The sequence below is a fragment of the Myotis daubentonii genome, chromosome 4 (assembly GCF_963259705.1).
Source record: "Myotis daubentonii chromosome 4, mMyoDau2.1, whole genome shotgun sequence".
In the NCBI taxonomy this organism is placed as follows: Eukaryota; Metazoa; Chordata; class Mammalia; order Chiroptera; family Vespertilionidae; genus Myotis; species Myotis daubentonii.
Window position 1 is genome coordinate 11,576,110 of NC_081843.1, and position 19,196 is coordinate 11,595,305.

Sequence of the window (19,196 nt, forward strand, 5' to 3'; positions counted from 1 at the left end):
CGGGACTATTCTTGCCCCCTGCGGAGGACGAGCACTGCCAGCTGACCAGAGCTGGTGGGGGCAGGGGCAGGGCAGGGGCGGGGTCAGCGCCTCTCCCTTCTCCGCCATTCCCTTAGAACCGCCCGGCAGGGCAGCTGGTGGTGAAGCAGGGGCAGGTGCTGCCTCTGGGGCCCCAGTCTCCGGAGGGAGGCAGACCGTTGCACTGCGATGAGGTAAGTTCCGCAGCAGCGAGGATCCCAGCTGGGTGGAAGCGCGCTGCGGCCAGACGCCGTGCTCAGCCCCTCCCGAGGGCTAGCTGCGAGCAGGGCTTGCTGTCATCCTCACTTTCGGGTGAGGAAACAGGGTAGAAAGGTGCCATGTTGGGCCCAAAGGCCCCCGAGCTCGTGAGCGAGGCGCCAGGACGTGGCCACACTGTCCGACTCCAGCCGGTGCCCACGGAGTGGTGAAGGGCACAGAGAACCAGCTCCCAGCCCCGAGCGGAGCTGGAGGAGGTCGCTGACGGCCTCGCGGATGGACACTTGGGCTGAGTATTGAAGGATGTGTAGGAGCTGGCCGCCAGGCAGACAGCGCACTGGCAGAGGCGCTGGGCCCTGGGGGATTGAGGATGTACCCGTTATCTGTTGCCACAGTAACGCTGCGTGTGAGCCACAGCCCTCGGAGGTGTGCGGGGCCGGCGTGGCCAGCTCCAGCTCCCGCTCCAGCTCCCGCGGAGGTTGGCAGGTGTCCTGCCCTCGGCCCGCTTGCTCGAGCATCGGGTGCCGCCTGAGTGTCGCTGCTGAGGCTGGATGATGAGGGCTCGGCCCTGCGAGGTGGGCCCCCCCACCCTTCAGCAGGCTGGCCTGGGCATGACCTTGTGGCAGTCACAGAGGTGCGGGCGAGAGGGCCCCTGTGTTGTGCAAGGGGCTGTGTCCCCTCCACTAACACCCCACTGGCCCCAGCCTGTCACATGGCGGAGCCCGAAGTGTGAGCAGGGGCGCAGATGTCTGCCGCCTGCCGCACAGGGCGCTCAGGGGGCCGAGGGCGGGCTGTGGGCAAGGGGCAGGTGAGGTGGCAGAGGTCACAGGGGACACGTTTGGGGAGAATGAACGGGAGGGCCCAGCGGGAGAGGAGGAGGTAGGAGGCGGCACAAGAAAGGCCATCGGCCCGGCCAAGCTGCAGCGGGGCCACATTCGTCCTGTAAACAGCACGGCGCCAGGCAGGCGCTCGCTCTGTCACACGGATGTCACAGACGGCCCCCGGGATGTAATTGGCCTTGGCCTCTGCAGAAAGGTTAATTGCTCAGATCACACGGTCTGAGGCTGCGAGGACTGACAGATCAGCTCCCCAATTAAGGACCCGGAGCTGCTGTCTCCTCGGTCACTCAGCCAGGGCCGCGGAGGGCCGGGGGGCCGGGGCCCTGCCAGAGCCTCGGGGAGCAGAGCCCGGCAGGGACGCTCACCAATAAGCAAACAGTGCGGGGGCCGTGACGGACAGCCTTACGGGGACAGCGGACGCTAAAGTCTGTTTTGGCCGCAAGAGACAGAAAACTCATTTTGACAGGCGCAAGCCAAAGGGGGCACTTGCTGGCTCAAGGCACTCGGGGTCGTCAGTTGTGCAAGCGGGGTCCGCCCTGCCCCCCGGAGGCAGCCCCTGTCTCCGTGTGGTGTTCCTGTGCTGCTTCCTTCTCAGGGGGGCTGTAGGCTTACATCCTCCCCAATTAACAACCCCCAGTGGTAAGGGAACACGTCTTCCCCCAAGTCCCAGGCCGGCTCTGATTGGCCCTGCTTGAGTCATGTATCCACTCCTGAACCAGTGACTGTGGCCTGGGTCACAGACCAGCTGGAACTGGGAGGGGTGGTCTGCCCCACTACGCCACACCCCAGCATGTGGGCTGAGAGTGGCGGGGGGCAGTGGGCTGTGGTCCCTGGAAGGGAAAGCAGGTTCTATTCCCAAAAGGGATGCTGGGCTGGCCCAGGGCACAGGAGTTGTGTGTGTGTGTGTGTGGGGCGGGGGGGGGGGTACCTACTAGGGTCCCGGGAGTCATGTTGGAGAGGAAGGACCTTAGGAGCTTTTGAGTCCGACTGCCCATTTCACAGATGAGGAGACTGAGCCAAGAATATGATCATTTCAAAGTGGGAAAGCAGCTAGGAAGACAATTAGTAAACAAGATATCAGAGTGGGGAGGGTCTGGTTTGGTGGATAGATTGGGACCTTTCTGGCTCCTCTCTGAGAAGTTGGCATTTCAGCTGAGGCCTGAATGGAGAAAAAGAGCCAGCCATGTGAGGATAAGAGGAAAGAACATTCTAGAAGGAACAGCTGGGCAAAGGGCCGGAGGCCGAAGCTAACTTGGTCTCTGAGGGACCCAGTGATGGACACCAACATCGCAACATGTAGCCGGCAGACTCCCCGCAGCAGGGGCGAGAGCTGGGGACGCCGCACACCTCACACGTCCACGCGAAAGTGATGAGTCGTTCTGCTCAGATCCCCGTGGCCCTTCCCTCTGCGAGGAGCCGGGGGAAGGTGGGGGCCTCCTGCAGGGAAACCCACTTCCCTCACCGTCTCCTACCAGAAACTCTTATTTGGAAAAAAAAAACCTTTGCCCATATACCAGCTAAAGTGCGAGCCATGGATGTTTTAATTTAAATTTTATTACTAGTGGGTTGGAACCTGTTCTTCCCTGTGATTTTTACTATGTTCGTTTCTTGTTTTGTGAGTTATCTGGAAACCTAACCTTTGGGGGCTCCTTAAAAACATTTTTTATAACCTCAAACGTGAGGCATTTGGAAGCTCTGCCCTCACAGCCCCATCCAGCTTGCATAGCTCACGGATCCTCTGATCTTTAAAAATACCAAAGGAAATGCCGTTTCTATTGGCAAAGGCTTTGTGGGTCCTCCCAGGACAGAGATAAACCCCCTGAGGAGGGTGAGTCTAGATATTTTTAGAATCTTCTGCCGGAGCGATAAAACCAGGATCCTTGTGGCCCAGGAGGTGGGGGGCGGGGGTCCTACGAGAAAGGCTCTAGGGCAGTGGTTCTCAACCTTCCTGATGCCGCGACCCTTTCATACAGTTCCTCATGTGGTGGTGACCCCCGACTTCACTGTTACAAATTGAACATAATTAAAGCACAGTGATTCATCACAAAAACAATATGTAATCATATATGTGTTTTCCAGTGGTCTTAGGCGACCCCTGTGAAAGGGTCGTTCGACCCCCAAAGGGGTCGCGACCCACAGGTTGAGAGCCGCTGGTCTAGGGTAACCGAGTAGAGATTTGAGAGCACGAGAGACTCGGGTGGTACCCCTGCTCCCCCCCCCCGCCCCTCCGATGAATGTCCTACTCAGAGGAAGCCCGTCCTTGTGCTGGAATAGCCCCCGTATGCCCTTGCCGACAAGCCCAAAACGATGTCTGCCCACCAGCACTTCCCCCTTTTTCTGTGCGTGCCTGGAAGACGCTGACACGAACTTGAATCCCCCCTTATGTGGGCCAGCCTGGTGCTGGTGGGAGTTAAAGAAAAGCTGGTTGTTAAGAACTAGGAGCCCAACGTGCTGCTAGAAGGTGTGTGACCTTGTTCAGTTCTTGCTCCTTCCCTGGGGTGAATTTTTTTAAAAATATATTTTTATTGATTTTAGAGAAAGAGGCAGGGAGAAGGATAGAGAGGTAGATGAGAGAGACACATCGATGAGAGAGACACATCGGTAGGCTGCCTCCTGGACGCCCCCCCCCACGCCCCCCACAGGGGATTGAGCCTGCAACCCAGGCATGTGCCCTGGCCGGGAATCGAACCGTGACCCCTTGGTTCCTGGGTCAGTGCTCGACCACTGAGCCACACCGGCCGGGCCTTGGGGTGAGTTTTTGCCATCTGAAAAATGAAGTGGCGTGGACACAGTTGTGAGTGGACTTGAGCTCTGCGAAGGATTGTGCACGGGTGCCCGAGGGCCCCACCCCCCTCAGCTGTGTTTAATTGACTCGTGGTGTTTGAAAACATTAGAATTCATTGCTGATGTTTCAAAATGGGGAGGTTTCACATAAAGACCGGGCTCTCCGGCTTCTTTTGAAACCCTGCGCCTGGGACGCGGGCCCTGCAGGTGCTGCAGTTGCCGCCACGCCCTGTTGTCTCCCTGACACGGAAGCAGAGTGTCGGCTCCATTTATTCCCGTGCTGCTGCCGTGGGCACAGCCCACCATTGCCTGCAGGGCCCCCAAGTGGTCCCCGTGGGCCAGCACTGCCTCCAGGCTCACTCCTCCCCCCTCCCCCTGCGTGGAACCGCATGAGCTTTTGGGCCCCCAGATCTGACCACTCCCCTGCAGGAGGCTCCTATGCCCCCCTCCCCCCACTGCCCTCAAGGTGGCGTGGCCCCCTCTGCCCAGCTCTGGCCCTTCACCACGTGGCCTCTGTGGCCACCACTCGTGTGGTCCTAACTCCTGCTCCCAGGTTTGGTTTGCCTTTCGGCGACCCCTCTTGTCCTCCAAGACCCGCTGGAGGCAGCAGCTCCTCCAGAACCTCTTGCTGGTGCAGCCATCAGGGCTCGCGGGCGGCTCCGGTTCCTCCTCCCCCACCCCCATGCACGTGCACGAGGGGGCAGCCTTTCCTCGTAGCCCCCCCCCGCCGGTTCCGGTGCAGAGCCGCACAAGGAGGAGGTGGCCGGCCACTCCTGCGGGCCTGGCTGGGCCCCAGGCCGTGGCTCCTCACTGCAGCCTGAGCTGGGCGTTGCTGGATGTCCATCTTACAGATGCGGACGCTGAGGCCCAGCAGGATTGAAATAACTCGCCAGTCACAGCTGCTGGGTGGAAGGTGGGACCTGAGCCCATGCTGTTTAGCTCCAGAACCCTGCTCCGGTCTCCCCTGGTCCCTCCACAGTGAAATTGTGTTGGTGAGTGAGTCACCGAAGGAATCCAGGTCGCCGAACTCCCAAACTGCTACCTCCCCTCCTCCCTCCCTCAGCACCGAAGCCTGAGCCGCCCCCCAAGGCCTGGGGCCTGTGGTTCTCTCCGCCAGCGTGTGGGGCCTGCCCCGCAGCCCTCACCATCCTGGCCCGTCGCACCGCTGTGCCGCTTAGTGGCTGGGATCCTGGCTGGGTGCTTAAGCTCTTCGCGCCTCTCCTCATAACCGGGCGCTAATAAGAGCAGGCAAGCCGTGGGGTGGTTGTGGAGATGGACGGCGTTTCTATTTGCAAGGGCCCAGCGCGGTGCTTGGCTCTGCTTGGGGGGCATGGTCGGCGTTACTGGGTGTGTCTCACCCCTCAGGTTAAACCTGGGGTTCCTGTTCCCCTGCACCCCATAGCAGCTGACAGAGCGTCTGGGGTTGGGATATCGGTTTGGGGCAATGACTGCTGTTCCTCAGGTTTCGGGGAGGAAGGACCGTTTCTGTAGAGGCCAGGATCGGGGCGGGAAAGTCGGAGTGCCATTGGGGCCGCAGGGGACCCCGGAGTCAGCAGTGAGCAAGAGCATGCCTGGTCTCGGGGTCCTGGACAAACGTTGAATCCGGGTCACCCAGCTGGACAGGCCTTCCCACACCCGCTCAGCTGGCTCTGTCAGGCCTGAGGCAGACAAGCCTCACGCTCTCCCCTGTTAGGGGGGACAGCTAGCCTGCACCGAGGCCTGTCATGAGCTCAGCCTGGGTTATGCCACCTTACATATCTCCTTTAATTCATTCTCACAACCACCCTCTGAGGCAGATGAGGAAACTGAGGCTCAGAGAGGTCAAGTAACTGGCCCAAGGCCACACAGCAATTCAGCAGCAGAGCTGGGGTTTGCCTGTCGGTGGTGGGCTCCCTAGGCCATGCCCTTCCCCCCGGGCACCATGCCACTTCACCACGGGCGGGTGTGCCTTCTCCTCTCCCCTGCAGTGGCCAGCACCCCTGTGCTCACAGGCATGTTTTGGAGGGGACCACTCTTCTGGCCTGGGGGCTGGAGTAGGAGCCGGTGGGTGTCTCGGAGGCCCTTCCGAGGCAATGCCTTTCCTGGCATCCGTGCCGGCCACTCCTGAGCCCTGTTCACCGCTGTCCCCTGACTGCGCCCCACCGGGCTCTTTGTCCCCTCTCACTGCTTTCTGCCAGCCGTCGCTGTGCAGGACCCTGCTGCACTCTGGGGTGGTCCACGGACTGCGGCCCTCAGCCTCCAGGGAGGAAGCCACAGGGAAGGGTGTGGCCTGGGGAAACTGGACAGCACCTGCCCACCCGCAGGGAGCAGCGCCCTCAGCTCCAGCACCTGCCCACCCGCAGGGAGCAGCGCCCTCAGCTCCAGCACCTGCCCACCCGCAGGGAGCAGCGCCCTCAGCTCCAGCACCTGCCCACCCGCAGGGAGCAGCGCCCTCAGCTCCAGCACCTGCCCACCCGCAGGGAACAGCGCCCTCAGCTCCAGCACCTGCCCACCCGCAGGGAGCAGCGCCCTCAGCTCCAGCACCTGCCCACCCGCAGGGAACAGCGCCCTCAGCTCCAGCACCTGCCCACCCGCAGGGAACAGCGCCCTCAGCTCCAGCCTTTTAAAAAAAAAAAATTCTTTATTGATTTCAGAGAGGAAGAGAGAAGGAGAGAGAGATAGAAACATCAAGGATGAGAGAGAATCATTGATCGGCTGCCTCCTGCACACCCCGCACTGGGGATTGAGCTGCAACCCAGGCATGTGCCCTTGGCCGGAATCGAACCTGGGACCCTTCAGTCCACAGGCTGACGCTCTATCCACTAAGCCAAACCGGCTAGGGCAATCGACTCCAGCCTTTGCCTCCATGTGGGCATGTGGCCCGCCTGCCAGATTTGCAAAATAATCTGTACTTTCATGTGATTTTTCCCATTTTTAAATGTTGGCATCTCATTCAAAAATTTTAAAAATACTACCTCTACCCCGGGAGAAAGAGAAGATAGAGAAGCAGAGAGACACACAGAGAGAGGCAGAGACAGAGAAAGAAAGCAAACAAACATACACAAACCAGAAAATTGGGAAAAAACAACAACACCCTTTAAAAATGTGTTTTCAGCCCAGTTTGCAACTTCCGACCTCCCTGTCCTGTTTCCTTTGCTGCGCAGCAAGCTGGGGAAGGGAGACGGGAAGGGAGGCCCAGAGAGGCCGGAGGACTTTCCCGGGTGATGGGGTTGAGGTGGGAACAGAGCTCAACCTTGGGCGTCTATGTTCTTCTCCCCCCTCCCACCAGCCTCCTCCCAGGCCCCAGCCTGAAGAGAGAGAAAGATCACTGTAGGGTGATGCTGACGGCCAAGGTCCCCATGGCACATCTCAAAGGCTCAGCGACTGTCCCCGGGTTCCGTGAAGCCATTTCTAAAGGGCATGCCTGCTTTAAATTGACAGGGACTGGAGCCATGTGGAACGCTGGGCAATACGGTGTTGTCAGATCTGTTCTGATGGTAAACTGGCTCGGTCCTTCATGAGGACGAAGGAGAAGGGCTCGAATTTCTGGGCCCAGCATGCCAGCCTGCTACACCAACATTTACAGAGGGTCCATGTCCAGGGCCTACCCTGGGGCGGGGGGCGGGGGGAGGGGGGCTGCAGCCATGATCTCATTTAACTTTCCCAGAAAACATGTGAGATTGGCCGTGTTGACTTCATTTTATAGCCAAAGAGTCTGACCCGCAGAGAGAGTAGCGACGAGTCCAGTCAAATCCAGGCCCCTTGACCCCAAGTCCAGGCTCATCCACCTCAGTGGGCGTCTCCTGGGAAGTGGGGGAGAAGCTTCCCTCTTTGGTGAGGTCTGTCTTGGGCCACGGCAGGGGCTGGGGTGGTCCGGGGAGGCTTCCTGGAGGAGGCGATCTTGAGTGAAGAAAGACGATGTATTCGTTTTTTATTGCTGCGGAGACAAATTAGCACCAACGTGACTTAACACGACACGGATTTATCGCCTCACAGTTCGGGGGATCGGAATTCGGAGAGGAGTCTGATGGGGCTAACATCAGGGGGCAGGCAGGAGTGCACCCCTTCTGGAGGCTCCGGGAGAGCCTGTGTCCTCGCCTTGGCCAGCTTCTAGAGGCCGCCTGCATCCCTGGGCTCATCCCAGGCCGCTCTGACCTCCGCTTCCGTCGTCACCTCTCCTATCCCTGACTCTGACCCTCCGGCCTCCCTCTCAGAAGGACCTTGTGATTACACGAGTCCATCGAAGAATCCAGGATGGCGACTCTATCTCCAGGTCACAGTCACACCTGCGAGCCCCTTTGCCGTGGCAGAGACTTTTGGATGTGGACGTTCTGGGGATGGGCATGGGCACCTTTGCAGGCGATTATTCGGCTGCCCCAGAAGGGACTGCACTCCCAGGGCTGGGCCTGCTGGAGGCACGGGGGGGGGGGGGGGGGAATGGGTGCTCAACAAGCAGCCGGTGCTGGGGCGCAGGTGGACAGGGCGACTGGGCATGTCAGGGGCATGGAAAGCCACCCAAAGGCCCTGAGCTTCACCCTCTAGGGCAGTGGTTCTCAACCTGCTGGCCCTTTAAATACAGTTCCTCATGTTGTGACCCAACCGTAACATTATTTTCGTGGCTACTTCATAACTGTCATGTTGCTACTGTAAGGAATTGTCATGTAAACATCTGATATGCAGGATGGTCTTAGGCGACCCCTGTGAAAGGGCCGTTCGACCGCCAAAGGGGTCGCGACCCACAGGTTGAGAACCGCTGCTCTAGGGTGTGCTCTCCACAGCTGACCGTGCATCTGGATCGACTGGGGAGCTGGTTAAAAGGCAGAGCTTGAGTCCGTGGGTCTGGGTTCGGCTCCCAGGGGCTGCTGTTGCTGGTCGGTGGACCCGCTGTGAGTGGCGAGGCTCTGGCTCTAGGAAAGTCCCCCTAGAGCAGCACTGATGGGCACTGCAATGCGCCCTTCCCACTGTTTTCACACGTCCCACCAGTGTGGTCCCTGGGGGCCTCCACGTGACCTCCACATTGAAGGGGGGTTCCAGTGCCTGGTCTCCCCCCAGGCCCCTCAGGCCTTCGCGGGAAGGATGTGGGGCTGGGGCGGCCAAGACAACTCGGGAGTAGCTCTCACACCCCTGCGCTTGGCTCAGCTAAGTCAGTCTGGGCATATGTTTAGAGCTGAATGTGGTTCCTTCTGATCTGACTCTTTGAAAGCGGGCCCCTCCTGTGTGGGGTGGCGTGGGGGTTGAGCCAGCTGCACAACCGGGAGTCGGCTGGATAGTTCACTTCCATGTAGACAGAGGGAGGGCCCTACAGGGTCTTAAATGCTGCATCGCCGCAGTGTCAGGGATCAGAATACCCTGGAGTCTCAGGTAGACTCATCTGTGGGGACTGCAAGCTCGGTGCTCACGAGAGCCAGGCAGGAACCAGGAGAGGGCGGGGGGGCAGGCGGTCTGTGTGGCAGCCCCAGCGCAGCCCCGCAGTCGTCGTGTGTGGATGCTGCAACCGCCCGTTTTGCAAACGAATCCAGAAATCTGTATTTTTATGTGAAGTCTCCTATTTTTAAATGTGGGTAATGAATTCAGATATTTTTAAAATACCGTGTGGGCCAAACAAGACATTTTGAGGGCTGGATTCAGCCTGTTGGCAGCTTGTTTGGGAATCTACTTGTCCTACTGGGAGGGAGACTGAGGCACGGGAGCCTTCCAGAGGCCCCACGGCCGCGGGCTGGAACTCGGGCTGCGGACGTGCGGTGCAGCGCCTCCCCCAGGCAGCCCTTCGCCCAGGCCTCCGTCCCGAGCCCCTGGTGGTCACCCGCTCCCAGTCACGCTACGTCAAGCAGCCGGGAGGTGGGAGGCCTGCTCCCCACGCTGCTCGCTCCCACCTGCTTTGTGATGGCACACCCTCACTCCTTCCGGGCTAACTTCTCGAAATCTGCAGGTGGGGGACCGGGGCTCAGTGACCCCAAAGTCCCTCCCTGCGGGTCTCCGAGGCCTCTGGCCTCCTCCTCCCGCCCCCTGCAGCCCTGCCTCTGAGCCCCAGTGTTGACATTTCACAAACAGCAGCTGCCACCCTCAGAGTCCGGCCGCGTCATTTACACGATTTCACATGCTGGGACTCAGGGAGCATGTCCCCGCGCCCACAGCCCGCGGCCATCTGCCACGACTTATTGATTTGACATATTAAACTGATGGGCTTCGGGGCGGGGGCGGGGGGGGGATGTTTTCTCTTGAAATGTCGGTGTGTCTGGAGATTTCATCCAGTTTTGCAACAACTCCCTCTGCTCCTGTGAGGGTTTCATTTGTCCAGCGGCCGAGACGCGCTTGTCTTGGGCTGCCTCCTCCGCTACGTTCCATGGGAGTAACAACGACGCAGTAATCGTGCCAGCTAACGCTTCTGTCGCATTGGCTCTGTGCCAGGCTCTGCCCTAAGAGCTTTACCCATCAGTGGACTCAACTGATCCTCACGGCAGTCCCAGGAAGTGGGCACCGCATCCCCGTTTACAAGCGAGGAAACAGGTTCAGCGGGAGCATCGCCCTCGCCCCGGCTCCCAGCGAGTGACGGACAGAGCGCGGCAGCCACGGCCTGGCCCAGGGCGGTCCTCTGCACCCCGATGCCTCACAGCCTCTTACAATTATTATAGTTGCTAATAATCATACTTATTAGAAAGTGGCAGTAATACTTAGCTTCCTTGAATATTTTCCCAGTGTCAGGCTCACATGACTTGTCCGCTGAATGCTCGTGACAAGTCTATTAGCCCAGTTTCCAAGTGAGAAGCCGAGAGACAGAGGGCGAGGCCCCAGCCGAGGTCACGCACCCCAGACAAGCTTCTCACGTGGGACCTCCCGCGGCCAGGGCCAGGGCGCTGGCTCTGGGCTGTCTTAGCGAGGTCGGGACCCGGCCAGGGAAATCGAAGGGAAACCGTTCTTGCAAACCCATCGGTTCCATCCATGGCGGGTCAGCATCAGAGTCACAAAGCTGTTCCGTAAAGAGGCAAAGAGCGCAGCTAACAGGATTAGCTGTCACCCCGCGGGCCCGCACCTGATGAGAAATCATTTCGCTTCTGCTCCGTTCTCAGCCGCAGATCCAGCCGTTAGTGCAGGCTTCCGAGGCTGGCGGCAGTCAGCCCGTGATGGGTGAGCCTTTCCCGCGTCTCCAGGGCAAGCCCCGCGGGCCCCGCCGAGGCTGCGCCCACTGTCCCGTGGCCTCCTTGGCGTTGCATGGCACGAACAAGAGCGAGCCTTCATCGTAGCCAGGCCCACACAACCGTGTCCCTTCCCACCATCTGCTCTCTATTCGCCAGGCACCATACCCGGCGTCTCGCATTCCCCCCAGGTCAACTCCCTCTCTCATCCGTGCGTTTAACGGGGACTTTGTTTGGATCAGTGGTGCTCACGTTGGGGTGCGCATCCGCGTCACGGGGGCCCGTGAAAGCGCAGAGGGCCCCTCTCAGAGTGTCTGACTCAGTGAGTCTGGGGTGAGGCCCGAGAATTTGCATCCAAAGTTCCCCAGCGCTGTTGCCGTGGTCAGGCAGCCGCATGGAGACCCTGGCTTAGGCCCCTACTCTCCTTAGATCCTTCGCCGTGAAAATGGTGTGTCAGGGACGGTCTCTGAAGGGAGCTGTTTCCCCAAATGGCTCGAACGAGGGCGCTGTAATGACAGGACTCACAGAGGCGGGCAGGGCTCAGAGATGAGGCCCCCAAGGCTGGACAGAGGGGAGCTGCCACAGCCTTGGGCAGGAGGGACCGTGTTCCAGGGCCTGGAGCTGTGGGCCTTGGGGCGGAGGTCCTGGCAGGAGGAGGAGCCACTGGCAGAGAAGTGGCTCAAGACCACCGTGGAGCTGGGAGCCGTGGGGTGGGGTAGGGGGTGGGGAGGGGGGATCGTCAGCTCAGAAGTAACTGTCAGATGTTCTCCAAATCTGCAGTCTGCCTAGAAGCTGCTGAGGCTTCTGAGCTCTCTCCTTGTTTTAAACAATTAACAAGTGTGAGAAAGGTGTTAAGGACACATTCGCATCAAATAGAGACTCTTGATTGAGGTGTTAATAATTTAAAAATTCACTCTTTGATTCAGATAATTTAACGCTGTGGTTTAACACACTTAAGGCCACGTAGATAGCACCTCCCTCCCAGCGCTGCCCACGGGGTAGTACTCACCCGCTCGCCAGGCGTTGGAGGGGGGTGATGGGCGGGGGTGCCCAGCCTGCTGCAAAGGTGGGTGGAGGTGGGGGTGGGCTCAGGAGGCTGGCAAGCCCTCAGGTATTGGCAGGTATTGGCAGGTGGCAATGTGCTTGGTGAAGTCCTGTGGCCAGGGGTGGGGGACCCCACGGTGTCACTGCCCCTCCCTGGATTATTGATGCTCCGTGGACCCCACCTCCCTCTCTTTTTGCTCCACATGCTTTTCACAGGCATCTCATCCTCTCCCACACCTCCAGCTCCCACCCAGTGGACGGTCCCAGCAAGTACGCGAAGAGTGCCTGTGTCCTGCCTGTGCCCCATGTCCGTCTGAGTGCCACCCCCACTCGGTGGCCATCCTCTTACAGGGATCCCGGGCTGGGCGTTGTCTGGGATGCTGAGAGCAGACAGATGAGAGCCGTGGCTGGGGAACGCTTAGCCCCACCCCGACGGGCCCCTGCGGCCAGCCCAGGCTTGGAGGATGGTGATTACAAAGTGGCCACTCCATCCTGCCAGTGCAGCTCTCTACCTGTGATGGCTTCTGGACTCAGAGGGGCCTGGGTTTGAATTCAGTCTGTACCACTATCTTGCTGTGCAGACCAGTTGCTTAATCCCTCTGGACCTAAGTTTGTTATCTTAAAATGGGTGCTACCTCGCGACCTTGCAAGGTTGTTGGGAGGATTGGGGCGATAATGCCTGTGAATCTTAGTGTCTCAGGTCTGATTCCCCGGAGGTAGACCCTAAGGTGAGGATTCAGGCAGGTCTTTCATAAGGAAAATGACCCGGGAGAGTGCAAGGCAATTGGGAAGCAGGACAGGGAAGGGAGGGAGGCAAGTAAGGGGACGATGTCAGCAGGGCCGGGGAGGCAGCTGCAGCCTTGTCCCCTGGCGGGGGGGAAGGGACAGGGGGAGGGTCTGCCGTCTGGGTCACATCCCAGGGTTGTCACAGCCAGAGGCACAGGCAGAGCCACGGGTTGGCTTCTGGTGGGCGGTGGCTAGAGGGAAATGTAAGTTTGCAGAGACTTTCTGAATGAAGGTGGGCACAGGCTCCAGTTGCCCAAGGACCATCCTCCAAGAGAGAAACTCGGACGAGAGGTGCGGGCGGGCGGGTGGAGCACATGGCCCAGGCTGACTTGGCAATGATGACGCCTGGTAATGGGTGCCCTTTTGGGGCTGTTGTTGCTATCAGCGTAGGAACAACAGCAATGCTTATTGTTTCGAGTGTCCTTGGTCTGGGTGGACGGAAGCTCTCGGACAGGCTCTGAGCCCAGCGGGCACACAAGGAAACGAATCTGGCGGAATAAGAAGCGTAACCCCAGCCAGACACTTCTCGAGCTCCCCAGCCCCCCACCTTCCCATCGCCCATCCCGTCTGAAAGAGCAGAGCGGGTCCTGCTGTGCGTGGGGAGGCCTGGCCCAGGGCCCACCTGGGCAGGTGAGAGCACCGCCTGGGGCGTGGGGCGGAGCAGGGGAGGCGGCTGAGTCAGGGAGCGGCCATGGTGAGGGGCAGCCTCCGCCCATCGCGGGACAGCAGCCGCCGGAGGTGAAGGCTGCTGGGAGGGAGACAGCCCAGCTCGCCCTACATCTGCCTCCCTCCCTGCTGCCTGGCGGGCCTTGGGCCAGCGATGGGCCTGGAGGCTGCAGTGTGCGGTGCCAGGGGGTGTTTTAACAACATCCCGGCTGCCAAGTGCACATTATTCTCTGACAGAAATCCAGGGATGCCCAGGAGATGTGATGTTTTTATAGCAACAACACAAAAGAGGGGGAAAAAGAAAAAGTTCTTCAAAGCTCTCAGAGTCCCGCTGTGCTGGGGATGGAAGTTGGTGTTTGAGAACCGGCCTTCTTCCTCGGGGAGCAGACAGGGACGCTGCAATTGCTGTTTGCTGGCTCCACATATGTTGGCTGTCCCTAGGATATTCCAGGTGAAGGAAGAACTAGTGCAAAAGGCACAGAGATGGGGGTGGGGGGTGGGGAACCACATTTGAAAGTGCCAGAGAACAGAAAAGCTGAAGATCAGGACTCTTCGTTGTAAGTGACAGAATTCTACCACAAATTGAAAGAACAGATGACTGGCAGCTTCAGGCATGGCTGGATCTAGGGGCTCGAACAACGTTATAGAACACGATCTTCCTTCATCTCTTGGCTCTAACTTCTTCGACATCTGCCAATTGGTGGCCTGGTCAATTCTAAGCTTACATCTTCCCAGCCTCAAAACCAGTGGAGGAAAGCAGTTTCTTCCCCAGTGGTTCCAGCGGAAGTTTTGTTGAACTGACTTGAGTCATGTGTCCATCCCTGGCTGGGCAAGCCTGGCCCACCGTCCCTTCTCTGAAGTATGTGCCTTGCTCACACCATGTGCTTAGTGTGGTTTGGAAGGCAAGTGACACGGATGTGTTCCATCTTCTACTTTCTACCCTTTTCCTCAGAATCTTATCTGCTCCCACAGTTTTATTTCTCCATCTTGACCTGGTCTGTAGCCTTGACCTCATTCAAGAGCCCCGGTCCCCACTGTGCTCCGCCCACACAGCTGCAATGGCACACACGCAGCTGGCTCTCGCTGTGCGCTATGCATGAGCTCGTTACACTGCTGTGCGGTTGAATCCTCACAGCACAGCAATGTATGAATAGGTGCTATTATTATCCTCATGTTATGGGTGAAAAAACTGTGGCATAGAGAGGACCATTCCTGAACCAGTGACTAGGGGCCATGTATGATTCATGTGCCCAAACACGGAGCCCAGCTGTGGGTCAGCTGCAACCGAACTGCATAGGCAGAGGGAGGGAAGGGACTCCCCAGTTGAAAAGCATGTGGGAAGCAGGGGGCATGTGGGGCGGGCGAAACAGAAGATGCCCCTAAGCTAAGAGGCAGGTGATGGGAACTCAATTTGGACCAATTTCGGGGAAGAGAGCTGTGCTGCCTCGGGGACTGCACCGTAGCTCTGAACAGCCAAACCCCCGGAAGGACAGGAGTGCGCCTGCCTTCAGGACCGGCGGGAACCAGGCGCTCAGGCTGTCAGAGCCTTTCCTCCCGTCTACTTCTGTGTTTCCAGGCTCAGCTCCTAGAGAAGGGCTTTGATGGGCCAACTCTCGGTCATGAGATCGCATTGGGCCAATCAGCTGTGCCCAGAAAGGGGGACCCACAGCAGCCCCTGCAGCTCCCGGGGAGAACAGTGAGGTTGGTGCTGCGGGAGCAGCAGTGGTGGTTTAGAGAAAACAGCGAGGAGGGTGCAGGGCAGGTGAAAATGAAGGTGCCCCTGAGGGCAGGTGCAATGTGTGCATGAGTTGGGATGCTCACAGCTGCAGATAAGGGAACGTCACACTGACCGGCTGAACCACAGGGAAGCCCCAGGGCTGGTGGCTGCCGGTCCAGGGAGGTCCCCTTTCTGTCGCTCTGCTCAGTAACTCAGTGTCAGCTTCATCCCACCCGCCTGGCCGAGGACGGCTCCCGCGGCCGTCTTCCGACAGGTGGGCAGAGCACGCGAGGCTCTGGCATAGCCACAGGATAGAAGCTCCCCCCTCCCCTCTGAATGGGCCCCCCCATTGGTCACATGCCGCCTGCACAAGTGCCGCCACGCAGAGTGCCACGGGCCGACGGGCGTGGGCTCGGGTCCCGAGCCAGTCCGCGTGGAGGATGTGTGGCCACGGCGGTCTTTCCCGAAGCAGGACAGCCTCCAGCGGAGGTCTGTGCCGAACGGCCCGACGCCCTGACCGCGGGCACGGGGGTGGGCACGCAGCGGCGCCCGGCGCCCCATGACGGTCGGCCTCTGCTCTGTCGCGCAGGGGTCCTGTGGCTGTCGGTGGTCTCCGAGGTGCTCTACATCCTCCTGCTGGTGGTCGGCTTCAGCCTCATGTGTCTCGAGCTCTTCCACTCCAGCAGCGTCATCCACGGGCTCAAGCTCAATGCCTTCGCGGCCGTGTTCACGGTGCTCTCAGGTAAGGCGCGGCCCAGGCGGGAGCACGGGCACCGCCCTGTGCTTGGAGCGGGGCACGGGGGCACGGAGCCGCCCTCGGGCTCAGTCCTGGCTGTCCGTCCGATGACCGTGGGCCAATCGCTCCTCTTCTCTGAGCGTCAGCGTTGCCGTTTGTCAATGGGACTGTTGGCTCACTTCCCCACTCAGGCAGCATGTGGTCACCCAGGTCTGTCGTGTGCCAGGCGCCGTGCCAGTAGCACTGGGTTAGCGCAGTGACCAGACACAGCCATCCCGGGGCTCCTGGAGGAGCTTGAGAGGAATTCAGGAGCTGAACGTCCCAAGCTTGCATGGGGGGTGCGGGGGGAGGGGTGAGTGGCACGAGGGAGAGGGAGGTGCTTGTGAGAGTGGGCGGCGGCGGCGATGTTCGCAGGGGTATAAAGGGATTCTGCTTGGCATGGCGGGTCCTCATCTGCTTCAGTGTTTCCCCTTTGAGACAGCCACGTGGCCATGCCCAGCAGGAAGCTGGGTCAGCAAACTCAGCCAGAAGCTCAGACGCGAGTGTGGGGTGGGCAGAGGTCGCGGCAAATGCTGCAGAGCCGAGGATTTCGAGGGTTTCAGGAAGAAGGGGTGGGGGGGGAGGTCAGTGGCATCCTATAACTCCGGGAGGTGGAGATGGAGGACTCCACGCAAAAGCCACGGATTAGGTGGCCGGGTGCCCAGGGTTAGTTCCACAGCTCCAGGTCACCAGGGGTTAAGCGGGAGGTGCGGGAGGGGATGAGGGAGCCGCTGAGCTATAACTCAGGCGCCTGACCGACAGTGGCGGCCTGGCGGTGAGACGGCTGTGCCTGAAGCGCCCGGTGTAAATGGAAAGCCTGTCTGTCTAATCCTGTTCTTCACGCCCCGGACAAATCCTCTGTCTGATGAGACCGGAACGCTGCGCCTTTGGTAGGGACATAACCGCCCCCTATTTGAGGTGTGTACGTGACAGAGGGAGCCCTCAAAGGAAAGAGCTGAATTCAAGAAATTGTAGCACGTTCCGTAGATCACAACGTGTGGGGCCTGTCCTTCCCAGGTGTGGGAAGTGTAGCCATATAGCAAGGGGGGCGCGGGGAGAAGGAAGAGGAAAGGAAAAGTAGCGGGCCCTCATGGCAGAGAGTCGATTTGGCTCGCGCTCACCTCACTCCAGCTATCCTGGACGGAGGGCCTAATTATTCTTTTCTTTTTTTCATCTTTTATTCATTTACTCAACTGACATTCCTTGAAGGCCTGCTGGGCACCAGGCACTGTACTAGGCTTGGGAGAGGGGGCCGGGGGGGGGGGGGGCAAAGGAAAAACAAACATCTGGATCCTTGGCCTCCTGGAGTTTGCATCTGGGAGAGAGACTCAGCCCTCCATGAGCGTAGCACGGGGGGCTGACCACCATGTACCAGCAGGTGAGTCCTGCGGGAGCAGCACCTGCGTCTGCCCGGGTGGGAATGAATGGGGCGGGAAGGCACCAGCTGAGCTGAGACTTGGAAAAAATGTGTTTGCTTCATGGGCAACTTGGGGAGGGTATTCCAGGTGGAGGGACCAGCATGGGCCAAGGCCTCGGGCGGTGGCATATCCTGGAAACGTCCCTAGTTCAGAATGGCCGGAGGGCAGAGATGGGGGGTAGGAGTGTTGTTGGAGGCGAGACCGCAGGGCTGGGTGAGGGTGTTGATGCTCCTTTTCTTTGCCTCCACCAACCATCCACGAACCCCCTTTGTTATCCCAAGCATCCGGCCTCCCCGCAACCAGCTCACTCCCGTCACAGCATGTAAGCTGGCGTAGGCCCAAGGCAGCCCTCCAGTTCCCCACGCAGGCCTCTGGGGGTGGGGTGAGGGTGGGGCTTCCCTACCTCGAAGGGCTTATCACAGTTTTCACCCGGTTACAACTAATGAAGTTGAAGCCGTGCTCAGAACTCCCAACAAGCAAGCCCTGGACCAGATGGCCTCACAGGTAATTTCACCAAACACTCAAGAATGAGCTCCTGTCCCCTCAAACCGTTCCAAAGCATCCAGGAGGCAGAAGGCTCCCAAGCTCATTGTACCAGCCCAGAACCATCCTAATTTACAAACCAGATAAAGACACCACAGAGAGAGAAAATTATAGGCCAATATCCCCAATGAACATGGATGCTAAGCTCCTCACAAAATATTAGCAAACCAGACCCAGCAATACATCCAAAAGGTCATACACCATGGCCAAGTGGGATTTATACCCGGGATGCAAGGCTGGTACAATAGCCACAAGCAATTAATGTGATACCTCACATAAGCAAAATGAAGGATAGAAACCTCATGATGATATCAATAGGTGCAGAAAAGCATTTGATAACATCCAGCACCCATCTACATATATAAAAGCTTAAGCGACCGTGTCGACCAGAACGACTGGTCGACCAGTCGCTATGACGTGCACTGACCACCAGGGGAAGACACTCAATTAATTCAGGAGCTGCCCCCTGGTGGTCAGTGCACTCCCACAGCCAACCTCCCGCGGCCCCTTCCCCCCACTCCCCTGGCCGGCCCAATCGCCCTAGTCAGGACTGGAGGAGATGCCACAATGGGCCCGGTCGCTGGCTAGGCCGAGGGACCCCACCCGTGCACAAATTTGTGCACTGGATCTCTAATTTATGATAAAAACTCAGCAAAGTGGGACTAGAAGGGACATACCTCAACATATTAAAGGCCATATGTGACAAATCCATAGTTAACATCGTACTCAGGGGCAAAAACTAAAAGCCTTTCCCTTAAGATCCGGAACAAGATACAGATGTCTGCTTTCACACTCTTATTCAACATAGCACCGGAAGTCCTAGCCACAATAATCAGACAAGAAGAAGAAATAAAAAGCAACCAAATAGGAAAGGAAGAAGTAAAACTGTCACTATTCTAAGACAAAAAGATGCTGTATATAGAGAACCATAAAGATTCCAACAAAAGACAACTAGGACTGATAAATGGATTAGGGAAAGTAACAGGATAAAAAAATAAATATCCAGAAATCAGTTGCTTTTTAAATTTTGTTAATCCTAACCTGAGGATGTCTTTCCCATTGATTTTTAAAGAGTGGAAGGGAGGCAGGGGAGGGGAGAGAGAGAGAGAGTGAGAGAGAGAGAGAGAGAGAGAGAGTGAGAGAGAGAGAGAGAGAGATGTGAGAGAGACACATCAATTGTTGCCTCCCACACTCGCCCCTGACTGGGGCCAGGGATGAACATTCAACCCAGGAACGTGCCCTTGACCAGGAATCGAACCTGAAACCCTTCAATCCACA

At 58.6% G+C, this 19,196-nt stretch overlaps 1 protein-coding gene across 4 annotated transcripts in view; it reads left to right on the forward strand.

Moving 5' to 3' along the window:
- The window catches only part of GSG1L (GSG1 like), a 183,794-nt gene that overhangs the window by 90,284 nt on the left and 74,314 nt on the right, over positions 1–19,196 (forward strand). For all 4 annotated transcript variants that reach the window (XM_059692467.1, XM_059692469.1, XM_059692468.1 and 1 more), the window contains exon 3: positions 15,772–15,924. In XM_059692467.1, the coding sequence (XP_059548450.1) occupies positions 15,772–15,924 (153 nt within the window). The remainder of the gene's footprint in view (positions 1–15,771; positions 15,925–19,196) is intronic.